The sequence below is a fragment of the Babesia bigemina genome, scaffold Bbigscaff_76753 (genome assembly GCF_000981445.1).
Source record: "Babesia bigemina genome assembly Bbig001, scaffold Bbigscaff_76753".
In the NCBI taxonomy this organism is placed as follows: domain Eukaryota; phylum Apicomplexa; class Aconoidasida; order Piroplasmida; family Babesiidae; genus Babesia; species Babesia bigemina.
The window spans coordinates 4823-20737 of NW_012237333.1; the positions used below are offsets into that span (position 1 = coordinate 4823).

The 15915-nt window shown below is 47.7% G+C and overlaps 4 protein-coding genes across 4 annotated transcripts; all 4 read right to left on the minus strand.

The window, feature by feature from the left end:
- Nucleotides 1-1068: 1068 nt before the first annotated feature.
- BBBOND_0005680 (hypothetical protein, conserved) lies at nt 1069-1888 on the minus strand (the record flags this gene model as incomplete). The annotated part of the gene is given in 6 exon segments (XM_012915394.1): nt 1069-1393; nt 1536-1586; nt 1606-1661; nt 1714-1738; nt 1798-1814; nt 1865-1888. The coding sequence occupies 6 exon segments, from the start codon at nt 1886-1888 to the stop codon at nt 1069-1071; spliced, it is 498 nt and encodes a 165-aa protein (XP_012770848.1).
- A 1321-nt stretch (nt 1889-3209) lies between these two features.
- Nucleotides 3210-9520, minus strand: BBBOND_0005690 (hypothetical protein, conserved; the record flags this gene model as incomplete). The annotated part of the gene is given in 2 exon segments (XM_012915395.1): nt 3210-9428; nt 9446-9520. The coding sequence occupies 2 exon segments, from the start codon at nt 9518-9520 to the stop codon at nt 3210-3212; spliced, it is 6294 nt and encodes a 2097-aa protein (XP_012770849.1).
- Nucleotides 9521-10852: 1332 nt separating this feature from the next.
- Nucleotides 10853-11734, minus strand: BBBOND_0005700 (hypothetical protein, conserved; the record flags this gene model as incomplete). The annotated part of the gene is made up of 1 exon (XM_012915396.1): nt 10853-11734. The coding sequence occupies one exon, from the start codon at nt 11732-11734 to the stop codon at nt 10853-10855; it is 882 nt and encodes a 293-aa protein (XP_012770850.1).
- Nucleotides 11735-12057: 323 nt separating this feature from the next.
- On the minus strand, nt 12058-14730 carry BBBOND_0005710 (hypothetical protein, conserved; the record flags this gene model as incomplete). The annotated part of the gene is made up of 1 exon (XM_012915397.1): nt 12058-14730. One exon carries the CDS (start codon nt 14728-14730, stop codon nt 12058-12060), a length of 2673 nt encoding a protein of 890 aa, XP_012770851.1.
- Between the last annotated feature and the right edge of the window lie 1185 nt (nt 14731-15915).

The window sequence follows — 15915 nt, forward strand, 5'->3', positions numbered from 1 at the left end:
GGTAAAGGGGCGATGTAGAGTGGGTTAGGGAGCGATGTAGAGTGGATAAAGGGGCGATGTAGAGTGGATAAAGGGGCGATGTAGAGTGGATTAAGGGGCGATGAAGAGTGGGTAAAGGAGTATGTAGAGTGGGTTAGGGGCGATGTAGAGTGGATAAGGGGCGATGTAGAGTGGTGAAAGGGGCGATGTAGAGTGGATTAAGGGGCGATGAAGAGTGGGTTAGGGAGCGATGTGGAGTGGGTTAAGGGGCGATGTAGAGTGGGTTAAGGGGCGATGTAGAGTGGGTTAAGGGGCGATGTAGAGTGGATAATAATTACCACTTTGGTCAGGTGGTTGGTCACCACTCTCATCGCTGCCGTGACCATGTAATCGCTGCCGAGACCATGTCATCGCTGCCGTGCCCATGTCATCGCTGCCGAGACCATGTCATCGCTGCCGTGCCCATGTCATCGCTGCCGTTACCATGTCATCGCTGCCGAGACCATGTCATCGCTGCCGTGCCCATGTCATCGCTGCCGAGACCATGTCGTCGCTGCCGTGACCATGTCATCGCTGCCGTGACCATCAACTGTCATCGCTGCCGTGACCAAGACATCGCTGCCGTAACCATGTCATCGCTGCCGTAACCATGTCATCGCTGCCGTAACCATCAACTTGGTCACCACTCTGGTCAGCACCTTGGTCATGGCATTGGTCAGCACGTTAGTCATGGCATTGATCATCAACGCAACCATTACTGTCTACAACATTAGGTGTCAGTTGCTAGCTAGGTGATCAGTGGAATTTGGATTAATGATTTATGCGCCAGTAAATCGTTGAGTTCAGCTGTAGAACGCGATGCAGAAGGGTATCTTGCGTACGAGGAAATCGCGGATGTTGCGGCCCACGGGAAAGCGGAAGATGCACACGTCGAGCAGGATGATGGCGACGATCATGGCAACGATGACGGCGGCGATGGCGGAGTAGGGAGGGGGGGAAAGTCACCTCACTGCTCATGTGCTTGGTCATCAACGCGATCACTATCTTGTCTATAACATTAGATGTCAGTTGCCAGTTAGGTTATTGTGATCAGCTGCGCAGTAGATACCGCACCCTGTGGAAAGGCCGGACACGGAAGTAGACCATGACGCAGATGACGAGGATGATGAGGGCTACGGGGACGATGATGATGGGAATGAGGCGGGAAGAGGTAGAGTTCTCATCCGTGTAAGTGTAAGCAAAGGAATGATTCTCCTCGACAATGACATGCTGTACACTGTCGGCTGAGGTGGATTGCGATGGAACGGAGGCAGAGCGTTTCTTTAGACAACATGTACATTCACATGTCGACTGCTTGCCCCTACATCTGGTGTCACATATTGGCGGACTACAATCGTAGTTAAGACGTCCTAATCTGCGCAACTGATAAAAATGGCGACATTCACCGCACCATTTATCACATACATCACAACACCATGGACAGCAATTACAGACGTTATACGTTTTACATTCTTTATTACATGTCATACACGGCTTCCCATCATACAACTCCAAACCCGTACTCCCCCCTCTCGACATCTTCCCTTTCCCCTCCCACTCCCCTCAACCTGCGAACATATCAATCACCTAAGCAAGCACTCACCAACTGCAACACTACCACTGCCGCGCCCACTCCCCTCAACCTGCGAACATATCAATCACTCAAGCAACGCACTCACCAACTGCAACACGTACCACTGCCGCTCCCAGTCCCCTCAACCTGCAAACATATCAATCACTCAAGCAACGCACTCACCAACTGCAACACGTACCACTTACCCTCCCACTCTCTCAACCTGCAAACATATCAATCACTCAAGCAGCACTCACCAACTGCAACACGTACCACTGCCGCGCCCAGTCCCCTCATCAACACTCACCCTCACCCCTGTATCCCCCCAGCCCAGGCCACCGACACCCACGCTGCCCGGGATACCACAGCTGTGCCTGACGCGACGCATGTGACCAGCACCAACTGTCACTCTAACTTATTTACCATTCGCTACGCCATCAAAATTGCAGCGATCCCCGTGCGCTCCACTCCCACAGTGCAGCAGCACCGTGCTACGAGCCGCCGTATCGGCGCCATGCTGGCGGAGCGTGTCGGCTACGTGCCTAAATGTGATATCAACATTCGCTACATCGCCGCCTATAAACGCTACTTAACCAGACCAACGCGGATTACGCCACCCTGCCAGTGACTCGCAACAGACGGCTTAGATCACCCGCCGCGGTCTTCACGACCGCCTATGTTAGCGACCAATCACCCAGCCTCACGTGACACTGACTCAATGGGCAACGCGGACGCCTCTCACAGTCAACGCACAGCTCAACGCAACAACTAATCAACGTGCTACAACACCCACCAAATTACGGTTCATCCGCCAGCTTAGCACGTTGCCTGGTTGCTAGGTTAACACTTTGCCTGTGTGCTAGCTTAGCACTTCGCCTGGGTGCCACCTCAACACGTTGCCTGTGTGCTAGCTTAGCACTTTGCCTGGGTGCTAGGTCAACACGTTGCCTGGTTGCTAGCTCATCACTTTGCCTGGTTGCTAGCTCATCACTTTGCCTGGTTGCTAGGTTAACACTTTGCCTGGTTGCTAGCTTACCACGTTGCCCGGATGCTAGGTTAGCACGTTGCCCGGTTGCTTGCTTACCACTTAGCCTGGTTGCTAGGTCAACACGTTGCCTGTGTGCCAGCTTAGCACTTAGCCTGGGTGCTAGGTCAACACTTTGCCAGCGTGCTAGGTTAGCACTTTGCCTAGTTGCTAGCTTAGCACTTAGCCTGGTTGCTAGGTTAACACGTTGCCTGGTTGCTGGGTTAGCACTTTGCCTGGTTGCTAGCGTAGCACTTAACCTGGTTGCTAGCATAGCACTTTGCCTGGTTGCTAGCATAGCACTTTGCCTGGTTGCTAGGTTGACACTTTGCCTGGTTGCTAGGTTAGCACTTTGCCTGCGTGCTAGGTTAACACTTTGCCTGTGTGCCAGCTTAGCACTTTGCCTGGGTGCTAGGTCAACACTTTGCCTGGGTGCTAGGTCAACACGTTGCTTGGTCGTTCAGTCATAACCTAATCTAGGCGCTATTTAGTTCACATGTTGCCGCTAGAGTAATTCGAGACATTAGACTACGTTTGTCGGTTAGGTGAGTAGGTGATGCTAGGTGAGTGTAGACAGTAAACACGTGAGTACGATTACGGTTGCAGGTAAAACACCCTGCCCAGTTTGTTAACGCGTGCCGCAGCGAGTAGTGATTGAGCAGCGATACGATGAGATGATGGTGAGCGTAGATGCGATTTGATGTGGAGCAGGTCTAGGCGGATGACCATGATGTGGATGAGGTACAATAAAGAGAGGAGCCAGAGGGCGAGGGTTAGTGTCATGAAGGGGAAACGGATTTGGTATAGGAAGTTGTCACATTCCTTAAACAGGTCTTGGAAATATTGCGATTTCAGGACGTTACTTAATTGATTGTAAAAGTCGTGGCAATATCTTTGTTCGTTTTCATCTAACAATTTTTCTGCGTCTTTAAATACGAACCCAAAAGTGTAGAAAACTCCCAATACTCCGCGGCACTTCACAGCGCTCCAGCATCTACAGCCGTAGTCGGCACCATGCTTGCCTTTCCTACATTTGTCGCTGTGCATACAGTGTGAGCAACCCCAATCTCGGCACGATATATTTTCGAATGCTTGAAGCAGATTTTGCAGATATTCATAAAGTGACCACGGCAGGTATACGGCGCAGGAGAGGTAATGGTCGACATGCCTTTGGGGGAGGTATTTGTATGTGTTGGAGGAGAGCGATAGGAGATACGGGGCGCAGTGAATACGTTCTTTTTTGGGAAGCATACACGACTGTTTCATTGAAAGGCTTGCCAAGTCAGCATTGCTGGCGGCAGGATGCGGCCACGTGTGATTCGCCTTTCCGTCACCGTACGCCTTACGAAGAGTATCGGTGAAATGGTTTGGTTGTGTGTAGAGGCTCATGGAAATGCTGTCGATTGACGATTCCAACGCTTCGTTCAGTGTAACGGTGCCATCGTGTTTTTTCGATTTGGGAACGCTAATGCCGTTCGATAAGGACAACACAAAACTATAATGCTCAGGCAACGTCGACGGTGCTTTCGGCAACATACATAACAAGGCCGCAAGATAATCGTGACTTATGAATTCTCGAATCATATCACAGATGCTCCGACCCTTCTTCGTACTTCCCGAAAAGCCTCTGAATCCGAGGGGGGTTAGGCAAGGCATACCGGGAGTTGACTTGGGGCACGTGTTACATTTAGGCTTGCAACCAACGTTGCTAATCTGGTGAGGTAGGTAACCGCGTAGGCCGTCAGTAAGGTACAACATTAGTGGTGACCCGGGAGGGCAGTCTGCTGTTTCACCAGTATGCTGATCGCAGTCGCGGTTACCATATGAGAATTCCTTACCATACTGGCAATCAGACCAACCGTGATGATTCGCATCCAGGCTACAAAGCTGACACAGAAATGTGAGTGTTGAGAATAATCTACGAAGGATGTCGAGGAGCAGGTCAAAGCAAGCAGCTGCATTCGAAGGGTAATGTAAATTGAATGAGTTGTTGCAGAAGTCACTGCCATATACGGAGCCTGCGTCACCATAACCAACGATGCGCGTAAGAACGTCGTGGGACTTCGAGCAAAGATGATCAAGTGCCGACACGACGTCATCATACGTTATTTTGATCGGATGAGCATCGAGGTACTGTGTTTGTTGATTTACTACAGTCAACTCGAGCCCGTTATGGACATCCGGCTTCTGTTTGTTAGGGTCACTGAGCATGTCCACTAATGTCTCATGTAAAATCGTCGGATACACGGTGTTGTACGGCAGGCCTGAACACCATACCAACATATCATATATACTAGACGGTATTTTTGTCGACGAGGCAGCGGCGATATGGCTAACCTCATTGTACTTGTCGATGTGATGAATGAGGCATTCAAGGATATCCAAAATGTCGAAGCTGTCCAGTTTCTTCCGCGTATTTGACAGACACGTTTTAAGATGTGGAATAGTGTTTGAACCCTGATACTTTGTCTCGAAGATTTTGTCGTAAATGTGCTGGCCGGTGAAGTAGACAGACGGACGTTTCAACTCGCCGTCCTTGGACTCCTCATTTTCAGCTACATCGTAGCCGGACGTTGTAAGGAAATTGCCTATGCTAATAGGATCATTACGTTTAGAAAATTTACAGACCGTTGTATTCAAGCTCGATTTACATACTTCCTTCAATTTTGTAAAGTAATCGTATAAAGAGGGTAGAAGGGTGACACACACCTTGGCGCATCTTTTGCCGTACTTGGTTATTGTTTTTTCGCCCTCCATCAACTCGTCGGTGAACTGTAAGTCGGCGTATGTATTCACGTAAGTCTTGTCGAGCTCCTTGGCCAAGAGCGGAAAGGCATTCCTCAGAGCATCGAGAATGGGAGGGCACTCCCCCTCACCATACGCTTGAGGATTAAATGCGCTCACTGCATTTTTTAACACACCTAAATTGTCTCTGAATTCGGAATCGAAGTGCTTTGACTTGACAAGCTTTTCGAGCACAGTTTGAAGTGCAGTGGTTGAGGGATCAATTTTCCTGATGTCTGGCGCAAAGTCTTTTTGCTGCTTCAACTCTTTTAATAAGGATTGCAGTGCATCATTCAAAATGCCCGCAGCGCTGCTCAACGGGGATTTTCGCGCATCGAAGTCTTTCGGATCAACATCGTTGATTGCCTTAACCTTGCTTATAAACGTCTCTCCGATGGAATTCATAAACTTCTTGTGACTCATGTGAACATCATGATTTATTTCTCGAAGCACAGTTTTCAGCTCGACATCAACTTTGCCGACAAAAGCTTCCAGCATGGATTTAACAGAGGAAATGTACTGCTTACGGGCTTGGTAGGTGAGCTTCTCACTTGCCTCTTTGACTTGCTCGTTGACATGCTTCGTGAGTGTGTCGATACATTGCTTCTTGAATACGTCCGCGTGCTTGTCGATGAAATCTTTTGCTTCTTTTAACGGACCACGTTGCAACTTCAACTGCAGCTTGTAGATATTTTCCTTTAATTCCTCCAGCTCATAGGTTAAGTTATTTTTTTGTAGACGTTTCAAATCGGATTTGACCTCTCTCGCCGATGTTCTTATGGCCTCACATAGAGCTCCAAGCTTATCTTTCACATCATCAACATTTGTGTCTTTCAGCTTCTGAATTTCGTTCTTGATCTTCTCGAGGCCTTGGACATTTCGGTGACTATCCAAGTCCTTCGCGGTGAAATTAACAGTAGTGGCGCTCGTACGCATATCATTTATGGCGTCCAAGTATTGTTGAACGCCGTCCTTTGAGTCCTTTCCGCCTCCCACCAGCGTTTTCGTTTTTGTAGCGCTGTCAACCAGCCCGGCGATTTTGTTGAGTTGGTCGGTGATTTGGGTGAAGGGGGATTGGAAAGTGTTAGGGTCATCAATTTCTGATGCGAGTGTACCTTTGGTGAACTTACCCTTCACTTCCGCCTCAATCTCCTTAATTGTGTTCGGGAGAGTGCCAGTAGCTGCTGTAATCGTATTTATGTCCCCGGATGCAAGAGCTAGCTGTGCCTCTTTTGTTTGAGCGACGTACGTGTTATAACCTTCGAACCTTTTGTTGGTAGTGGGAAGGGAGATTCTTGTCTCTGTACCTACAAGACCGCCTTCTTGACGTGAATTTTCATCATCATTCCCCAATTGCGTGTTTAGTGCTTCAGTAACCTTTAAATCGAGGCCTTGTTTCTTTGTGACGATATGTTTAAGCTTCTGGTCTGCTTCGTAGAAGGCGTCCATGAGACCCTTTCCAAGTGTATAATCCTTCGACTTCGGAACATGTGGCTCCCTAGACGGCTCACTTATCGCTTGGTGTATCTGCTCCTCAATTTGACTATCAACCTTATATGTGGAGAGTGTGATTTGCGAGCTGGGAGAATATGTGCCGGATCCTTCTACTGCTGTTGCAACGTTGAGATTACTCTTGAGCGTCTCTGCTGCTCTATACGCATCGTCGACCTTCTTGATAGCCGGTGTGTCACGACGGATGCCATTCAAATCTGCAAACAATCCGAGTTCTTTTGCAACTTGATTGGCTTTGGAAAGTAGTGCTATTAGTGTTGCATGAATGGATAGCGTGAGATTGGCGTTATATGTAGCATTTCCGGTGCCAGTTGACGGATCTTTTTCGATAGCTTCGTTGATTTCTTTAACAAAAAAATTAATTCCTTTCCCTGCCTTCATCTTGTTTTCAAGCTGGCTAGCAAATGTTTCACAAGCGTCTTTTACGGCGGCTACGTTATCATTAATGCCAGATTTTACTTGCTCAATTTTCTTCTGAGCAATATCAATTACACCTGTACTGATCTTAAGCGTTATTTGTTGTTTCAATGCCGCTTTTACAGTGTCTACATTATTCCTGGCGTCAACATACAGCTCTATCCACTTTTTAACTGAACCAATACCAATGTTATTTCCTTTTCCCAAAATATCGTCTAACCACCCATCTACTATACTTGCAAAAGCTTTACCAGCATACCTGGTTGCATATTGATTCTCTATGTGTTTTACAAATCCATCCAGACCAGCGTTTCCGTTAATATTCCCAACCTGCGTTTCAATCGATTTCAGTACATTCTTTACATGTTCTTTCAACTTAAGTCTTATGCCGTTTTCAAGTAGTCCCAATCCTTCGCGCACTCTTTCATCCAATTCGTCTATATGCTCATTGGTTTTCAATCTTTCAACCTCCTTCCAGAATTCTTCTTTGATTTTGTCCTTTATCCTTTTCAAATCCCTCTTCAGCGCCTCGTCCATATCCTTCACCTGCGTTAGAGCACTTTTTACCCATCCTTCAATATTATCCTTAACTTCCTTCGCCGCCACCCTAAGCTTTTCTGCCTTAGTCTGCATATCTTTTGCCAACCCATGAATCTTATCATCTGTGTTACCTGTAGTCTCAACCATCTCACCAATTGTCTTACACTTCTCCTTCGCCGCGCTAACAGCGCTCCCGGCTGCCTGCTTCCATGTATCCAACTCCGCAACTTTGCTCTGCAATTCCGTTTCAATCAACTGAATAGCTTCTTCCAATCTTTGTAATTTGTCGGCCCCTCCAGTGCTATTCACTTCGTTCAATATTTTTTCGACAATTTTCAACGTGAAATCTATGTCAATATTTGTCTTCTCAATCCATTTTCTCAGCGTCTGAATGTATTCCTTCAGCTTCTCATTTATGTCGTTAAGCGGATTAAGTATCGTGTTTTGAACCAATCCCTTTAGATTGTTGACGAGTTCATTTATGTGTGTGTTAATCTGTGCAATTATGTTGTCTCTTAGACCGTCCAGCGTCGAAGTTATTAGACTCAGCATCTCCCTCATGTCCTGGAGTTCCTTAGCTGACAACTCCTCCAAGCGCTTAGTCTCATACATAACATTTTTATACGCATGATTTACATTAGTTTGGCAATTTGAATTGAGATCACTAATGTGCTTAGTTGTGCATTTATGTTCAGTTTCAAATTTTTTCGACGTTTGAATGTATGTCTCCACCAGCTTCTCAGCCTTGGTCGCCGCCTCTTCCGCTTGATGAAGAGCATCAGGAACCTGCAAAGCGTTAAGCCCTTTATATAACTCACCTTTTTCGCCGATCTGTCTTAATAGTGTCCTAATGGGATTCTTGATATCTTCATTCGACCTCTTCACCTTCTCATTATACCCCCGCACCCCTGCGACCACCTTCACAATCGCATCATTAAAACCTTTTTTACCGGCGTGTTTATTTTTGTTAAGAGTGTCAATTGCTTCACTAATTTCATTTTTATGCTGCCCTAAATGGTCTTGGATGTTACTGAGAACACCACTCAAAAATCCCATCAGCCCGTCACACAGCCTGTCCAAGTCGGAGTACACAATCCCAGAGCCAGTGTAGCCTTTGGAGTCAGAGGAGAAACCGAGGAAAGTCTGAAGGCCGTCACATAAATTAACAAGGAGGTTTTTAGGATCATTTTGTGGATTATTAAAATTAGTATAGAAATCACAAAGCTTCTCCACTTTCTCCAAAGCCTCCAACTTGGACCGCAATTTGGCTGAGTCAGCAGAGGGAGAGGGGGAAGGAGGAGAAGGATTTTGAAGCTTAATTTGCTTTTCAAGATGCTCAATTTCTGCACTGATTTTAGCAATTTCTTCATCAACTTTCTGCTTAAGTTGACCAATTTCACCGGTGTCATCAGCCTGGCCAGCAGAGTTGACAGACTCAGAAAGGTTAGTAACAAGAGAAGAGTAATCATTTTTAAGCTCTTCATTACTGTTAATTACAGCGATAATGGCATATATAACGGCTTTCTTAACACTCTCACTCTCACCAACAAATCCTCCAAGCTGTCCAGCCAGGTGACCAAGGCTAATGAGCTTGGAGTCAATGCCATCCAAGGCTTCTTTAGTAGCATCGTCAGTGAGTGAATGGTCGGCATCAGCAAGTTATTATAATGGTTTAAAGAGGTCATAGCGGTATTATGGCGAGGTAATTCGAGGGATTTGGAGTTAAGGCGAACATGATGGGACTTGGCAGTGGCAAGAGGTGGAAGGAAGTGAAGGGTGACAAGGCACAAGTTATTAGGATGGTTTATAGAGGTCATAGCGGTATTATGGCGAGGTAATTCGAGGTTTGTAGAGTGGGTAAAGGAGCGATGTAGAGTGGGTTAAGGAGCGATGTAGAGTGGGTTAAGGAGCGATGTAGAGTGGGTAAGGGGCGATGTGGAGTGGGTTAGGGAGCGATGTAGAGTGGGTAAAGGGGCGATGTGGAGTGGATAAGGGGCGATGTAGAGTGGGTAAGGGAGCGATGTAGAGTGGGTTAAGGGGCGATGTAGAGTGGATAAGGGAGCGATGTAGAGTGGGTTAAGGGGCGATGTAGAGTGGATAAGGAGCGATGTAGAGTGGCTAAAGGAGCGATGTAGGGTGGATAAAGGGGCGATGTGGAGTGGTTTAGGGAGCGATGTGGAGTGGATAAAGGGGCGATGTAGAGTGGTTAAAGGGGCGATGTAGAGTGGATAAGGGAGCGATGTGGAGTGGGTTAGGGAGCGATGTAGAGTGGATAAAGGAGCGATGTAGAGTGGGTAAGGGGCGATGTAGAGTGGATAAAGGAGCGATGTAGAGTGGATAAAGGAGCGATGTAGAGCGGGTTAAGGGGCGATGTAGAGTGGGTTAAGGGGCGATGAGGAGTGGGTAAAGGAGCGATGTAGAGTGGACAAAGGAGCGATGTAGAGTGGGTAAAGGAGCGATGTAGAGTGGATAATAATCACCACTTAGGCCATGTCATCGCTGCCGTGACCATGTCATCGCTGCCGTAACCATGTCATCGCTGCAGTGACCATGTCCTCGCTGCAGTGACCATGTCCTCGCTGCCGTGACCATAACAATGTCATCGCTGCCGTGACCATGTCATCGCTGCCGTGTCCATCTCATCGTTGCCGTAACCATGTCATCGCTGCCGTGTCCATGTCATCGCTGCCGTGTCCATGTCATCGCTGCCGTAACCATGTCATCGCTGCCGTGACCATGTCATCGCTGCCGTAACCATGACATCGCTGCCGTAACCATGTCCTCGCTGCCGTGACCATGTCATCGCTGCCGTGACCATGTCATCGCTGCAGTGACCATGTCCTCGCTGCAGTGACCATGTCCTCGCTGCCGTGACCATAACAATGTCATCGCTGCCGTGACCATGCCATCGCTGCCGTGACCATGTCATCGCTGCCGTGTCCATCTCATCGTTGCCGTAACCAGTCATCGCTGCCGTAGCCATGTCATCGCTGCCGTGACCTTAACTTCGTCAGGTGGCAGGTCAGCACCTTGGTCAGCACCTTGGTCAGGTGCTTGGTCATGGCATTGGTCAGCACTTTGGTCACCACTTTGGTCAGCACATTGGTCAGCACGTTGGTCGCCACTTTGGTCAGCACTCTGCTCATGGCATTGGTCAGCACATTGGTCACCACTCTTGTCAGCACATTGGTCAGCACCTTGGTCAGCATCTTGGTCAGGTGCTTGGTCATGGCATTGGTCAGCACTTTGGTCACCACTTTGGTCAGCACATTGGTCAGCACGTTGGTCGCCACTTTGGTCAGCACTCTGCTCATGGCATTGGTCAGCACATTGGTCACCACTCTGGTCAGCACATTGGTCAGCACGTTGGTCGCCACTTTGGTCAGCACTCTGCTCATGGCATTGGTCAGCACTTTGGTCACCACTTTGGTCAGCACATTGGTCAGCACGTTGGTCGCCACTTTGGTCAGCACTCTGCTCATGGCATTGGTCAGCACATTGGTCACCACTCTGGTCAGCACATTGGTCAGCACCTTGGTCAGCATCTTGGTCAGGTGCTTGGTCATGGCATTGGTCAGCACTTTGGTCACCACTTTGGTCAGCACATTGGTCAGCACGTTGGTCGCCACTTTGGTCAGCACTCTGCTCATGGCATTGGTCAGCACATTGGTCACCACTCTGGTCAGCACATTGGTCAGCACCTTGGTCAGCATCTTGGTCAGCACGTTGGTCAACACGTTGGTCAGCACGTTGGTCAACACGTTGGTCACCACATTGGTCAACACTTTAGCTACAGCATTGGTCAGCACGTTGGTCAGCACATTGGTCAGCACGTTGGTCGCCACTTTGGTCAGCACTCTGGTCATGGCATTGGTCAGCACATTGGTCAGCACATTGGTCACCACTCTGGTCAGCACATTGGTCAGCACCTTGGTCAACACTTTGGTCACCACTCTGGTCAGTTGCTATGGTCACCTCGTTGGTCAATGCATTGGTCAGCACATTGGTCACCACTCTGGTCATGGCGTTGGTCAGCACGTCGGTCAACACGTTGGTCAGCACTTTAGTTAACTACTACACAATCACATACAACGATTAATGAGTGATACAGAACATTAGACAACAATTAGTTGTATAGGTGAGTAGGTGATATGCTAGGTGAGTGTAGATAGTGAACACGTGAGTACGATTAAGGCTGCAGATAAAACACCCTGTTAAGCTTGTTAACACGTGCAGCGGCGAGTAGTGATTGAGCAGCTATACGATGACTCGAGGGACTATGCAAATGCGATTTGATGTGGAGCAGGTCGAGGCGGATGACCATGATGTGGATGAGGTACAACAGAGACAGGAGCCAGAGGGCTACGGTGGTCCAGAAGAAGGGAGCGCGGATGGTGAATATGAATTCGTCGCACTCGTTGAACAGGTCAGTGAAATATGATGATTTTAAAACATTCATTAATTGAGTACGCAATTGGAAACATGTGTTTTTGTGTACCTTCAGGTTTCCAGCGTTGCCGAATACGAAGCCGTATTTGTAAAGGGTAGGGGACACACCTCCGCAGTCTACAACAGTGGAACATTTGCACGACTTGTCCAAAATGCCATGCTCTCCAGGCTTGCAGGTATCGCTGTTCAAACACGACCGGCATCCCCAGTTCTTGCATACAATATCACAGAATTCGTCGTAAAGACTTCTTAGATAGTTCCATAGGTTCCATGGTAGGTACACTGCCCAGGAAAGGTATGTGCCAGCATGCTTTCTACGGCGGTAGGTACAGTAATCGCTGCATAGTGAGTAGAGGAACGGAGCGCAGTACACTCCTGCATCCGCGCATATTCCATCACGTGTAAGGTTCATGAGATGTTGACTGCAATCGGAATGTCTAATTGACGTCGCGCCATATGCGTTTGTCACAGCTTGCGTAAGTTTGGATGGATCGGAATACAGCTTCATAGACACACTTTTCATGGCGCCTTTGAACTTATCATTAACGGTTTCCATGCTATTGCTTTGCGTCGTGTAGCTATCATTAAGGTTCTTAGCAAGAGACAAAGCAAAACCGAAGTGTTCTGGTAACGATGAAGGCGTCTTTGTATTGAGGCAGAATATGTCTTTGAAATGGTGTATATTGAACCATTTATCAAGGACGTCACATATGTCTGTACCTGCACGTTTGCTTCCTGAAAAACCTTTGAAACCTAGGGGAGTCAAGCAAGGCATTCCTGGTTTGCTAGCACTGCACGTGGAGCACTCAACTTTGCAACCTATTTTGGTCAGCTGATGCGGTAAATGACCCGGGAGACAGTCGTTTAGGTAGCTCATTAGTGGTGATTTTGCTTGGCAATTTGGTTCGCACTTTGCTTGACAATTTGACTCGCACTTAGGTTCTGACCTAGAATGCTCTTTGCACGGCCAGTTGGCTGTGGAGACGTCTCTACCGTAGTAACATTGGCGCCAACCATTGTACAATACGCTTACGCCGCACTGCCGCTGCAAGAATTTAAGCGGTAAGAACAATCGACGCAGAATGTCGAGCAACATGTCAAGACAATCGCTACCGTTTTGCGGATAATGCAATCTTATGGCGTTGTTGCAAAAGTCACTGCCATAGACCGTTTCAGCGTCTCCAGTGCCAGCGATACACGTTATTACATCATATGATCGAGAGCACAGGTATTCTATCAGCGTATCGATATCGCTGTATGTTGTCCTTTTGGGGTAGGTATCAATGTATAGCGACGTGTGGTCATAGAAGTCTATGTCGATGTCGTCATCCTTATCCGTCGTTGGCTTATCTGACTGCATCAATGACGGTAGAGCGTCAGCGCGCAACGACAAATATGCCGGATTATGCGGGAGTCCGGTCAGCCAACAGAGCATTTCGTAGACTGAACATGGGTGCCTTTTAGATGTTAATGTGGATAGGTGGCATACGTCGTTGTAGTTGTTGAGGTGAGTTGCAATACTTTCGGTGATATCAATAAGTTTGTACGTACCGGATGTGCTTGCAGTGGTTGCTACAAGCTTACTGAATATTACTCCACCAGTGACACCTGTCTTACATTGCGATTCGCCGTCCTTGGATGTCTCTTTCTTGGCGACTGTGTAACCACATCGTTTAAGGTATAAACCGAGCGGATTGTCTTTCTCCTTTTGTGTTTCGCAAAGTTTGTTATCTTTCCAGTAATGCTCGCACTCGAAATGCAATTTGTGAAGATCGTCGTAAATAGTGTTCATGATGGTCAAAAATACCTTCGACAAATTTCGGCCGTCATCCGTCAATTTCTTGTCGTTATTACTTCCATCTATAACTAATTTATCAATATTAATGCTCTCCTCATGCCCATCATACCCGTTCACATACACCCGCTCCATCTGCTCGACAAACCCCTCCAGCCCCGCTCTGACCGCATCGAGCAGCTCCGGGTGCCGGGGGTTGGCGAAGTGGGAGGGGGTGAGGAGGTGGAGGGAGGAGGAGAGGGTGGTGAGGAGGGAGGTGAATTTATTATCATAGAGGTATTTTCTATCATCAGGGACATTTTTAAGATGGTTAAGAAGGTCATCCAATTTTTGTTGAACTTTGGCAAGATTGTCGGCATAATGATGTGGATCCCTGTCGCCGACTTGAACTGGTGGATTTCTTTGTAGCATGATTTCTTTATGTTCTCTTTTGATTTCTTGGACAATGTATTCGTTGATTGGCTTCCAAAATGAGTTGAAATTTTCAGACAACTTTTTGAACGCCTCTTTCTTCTGCTCACCGGTGCCAGATGGCAAATTTGCAAGTTCGCTAAGTTTCTTAATATTTTCTTTCCCAGTAATTTTAGCTGACGTACTACCATCCTCCAACGTCTTCATCAACCCCTTGAACCCGATCGTCAAATCCCTGTCAATCTCCGCCGGCAACTCCCGCAACTCCTGGCCGACCTTGTCCGCGAACGCGGTGAGGAGCGCCTTGACGGAGGAGACGTAGTTGCGGCGGGCGGCGGTGGTGAGGGTGGAGAGGGAAGGGAGGAAAGTGAAGGAGATTAAGGTAGCAAAAATTTGGTCAAGTTCGGTTAAGGTAATTATTTGGAGGCGATTTAGGCAATTTTCAGGGGTCGAAGAAACATTGCAAAATTAGGTGACAGGGCCACCGGGGAGGTTAAGGAAGGTGAAGAGGGAGGAGAGGGAAGTGATGGAAATTAAGATGACAAAAATTTGGTCAAGTTTGGTTAAGGTAATTTTTTGGAGGCGATTTAGGCAATTTTTAGGGGTCGAAGAAATATTGCAAAATTAGGTGAAAGGGCAGTCAGGGAGGTAAAGGGAGGTGGAGAGGGAAGTGAGAAAAGTGATGGAGATTAAGATAACCAAAATTTGGTCAACTTCGGTTAAGTTAAATTTATTGAGGCGATTTAGGCACTTTTTAGGGGTCGATGAAATTTTGCAAAATTAAGTGACAGGGCCACCGGGGAGGTTAAGGAAGGTGAAGAGGGAGGAGAGGGAAGTGATGGAAATTAAGATGACAAAAATTTGGTCAAGTTTGGTTAAGGTAATTTTTTGGAGACGATTTAGGCAATTTTTAGGGGACGATGAAATTTTGCAAAATTAGGTGACGGGGCAGTCAGAAAGGTTAATGGAGGTGATGAAGGGGATGGTAAGTGTAATTAAAAAGGCGATGTAGAGTGGGTTAGGGAGCGGTGTAGAGTGGTTAAGGGGCGATGTAAGGTGGATAAAGGGGCGATGTAGAGTGGGTAAAGGGGCGATGTAGAGTGGGTAGAGGAGCGATGTAGGGTGGATTAAGGGGCGATGTAGAGTGGGTTAAGGAGCGATGTAGAGTGGATAAAGGGGCGATGTAGAGTGGATAAAGGGGCGATGTGGAGTGGGTAAGGGAGCGATGTAGAGTGGATAAGGAGCGATGTGGAGTGGATAAAGGGGCGATGTAGAGTGGATAAGGGAGCCATGTAAGTGGGTAAAAGAGCGATGTGGAGTGGGTTAAGGGGCGATGTAGAGTGGATTAGGGACCGAAGTAGAGGGGGTAAAGGGGCCATTAAAAGTGGGTAA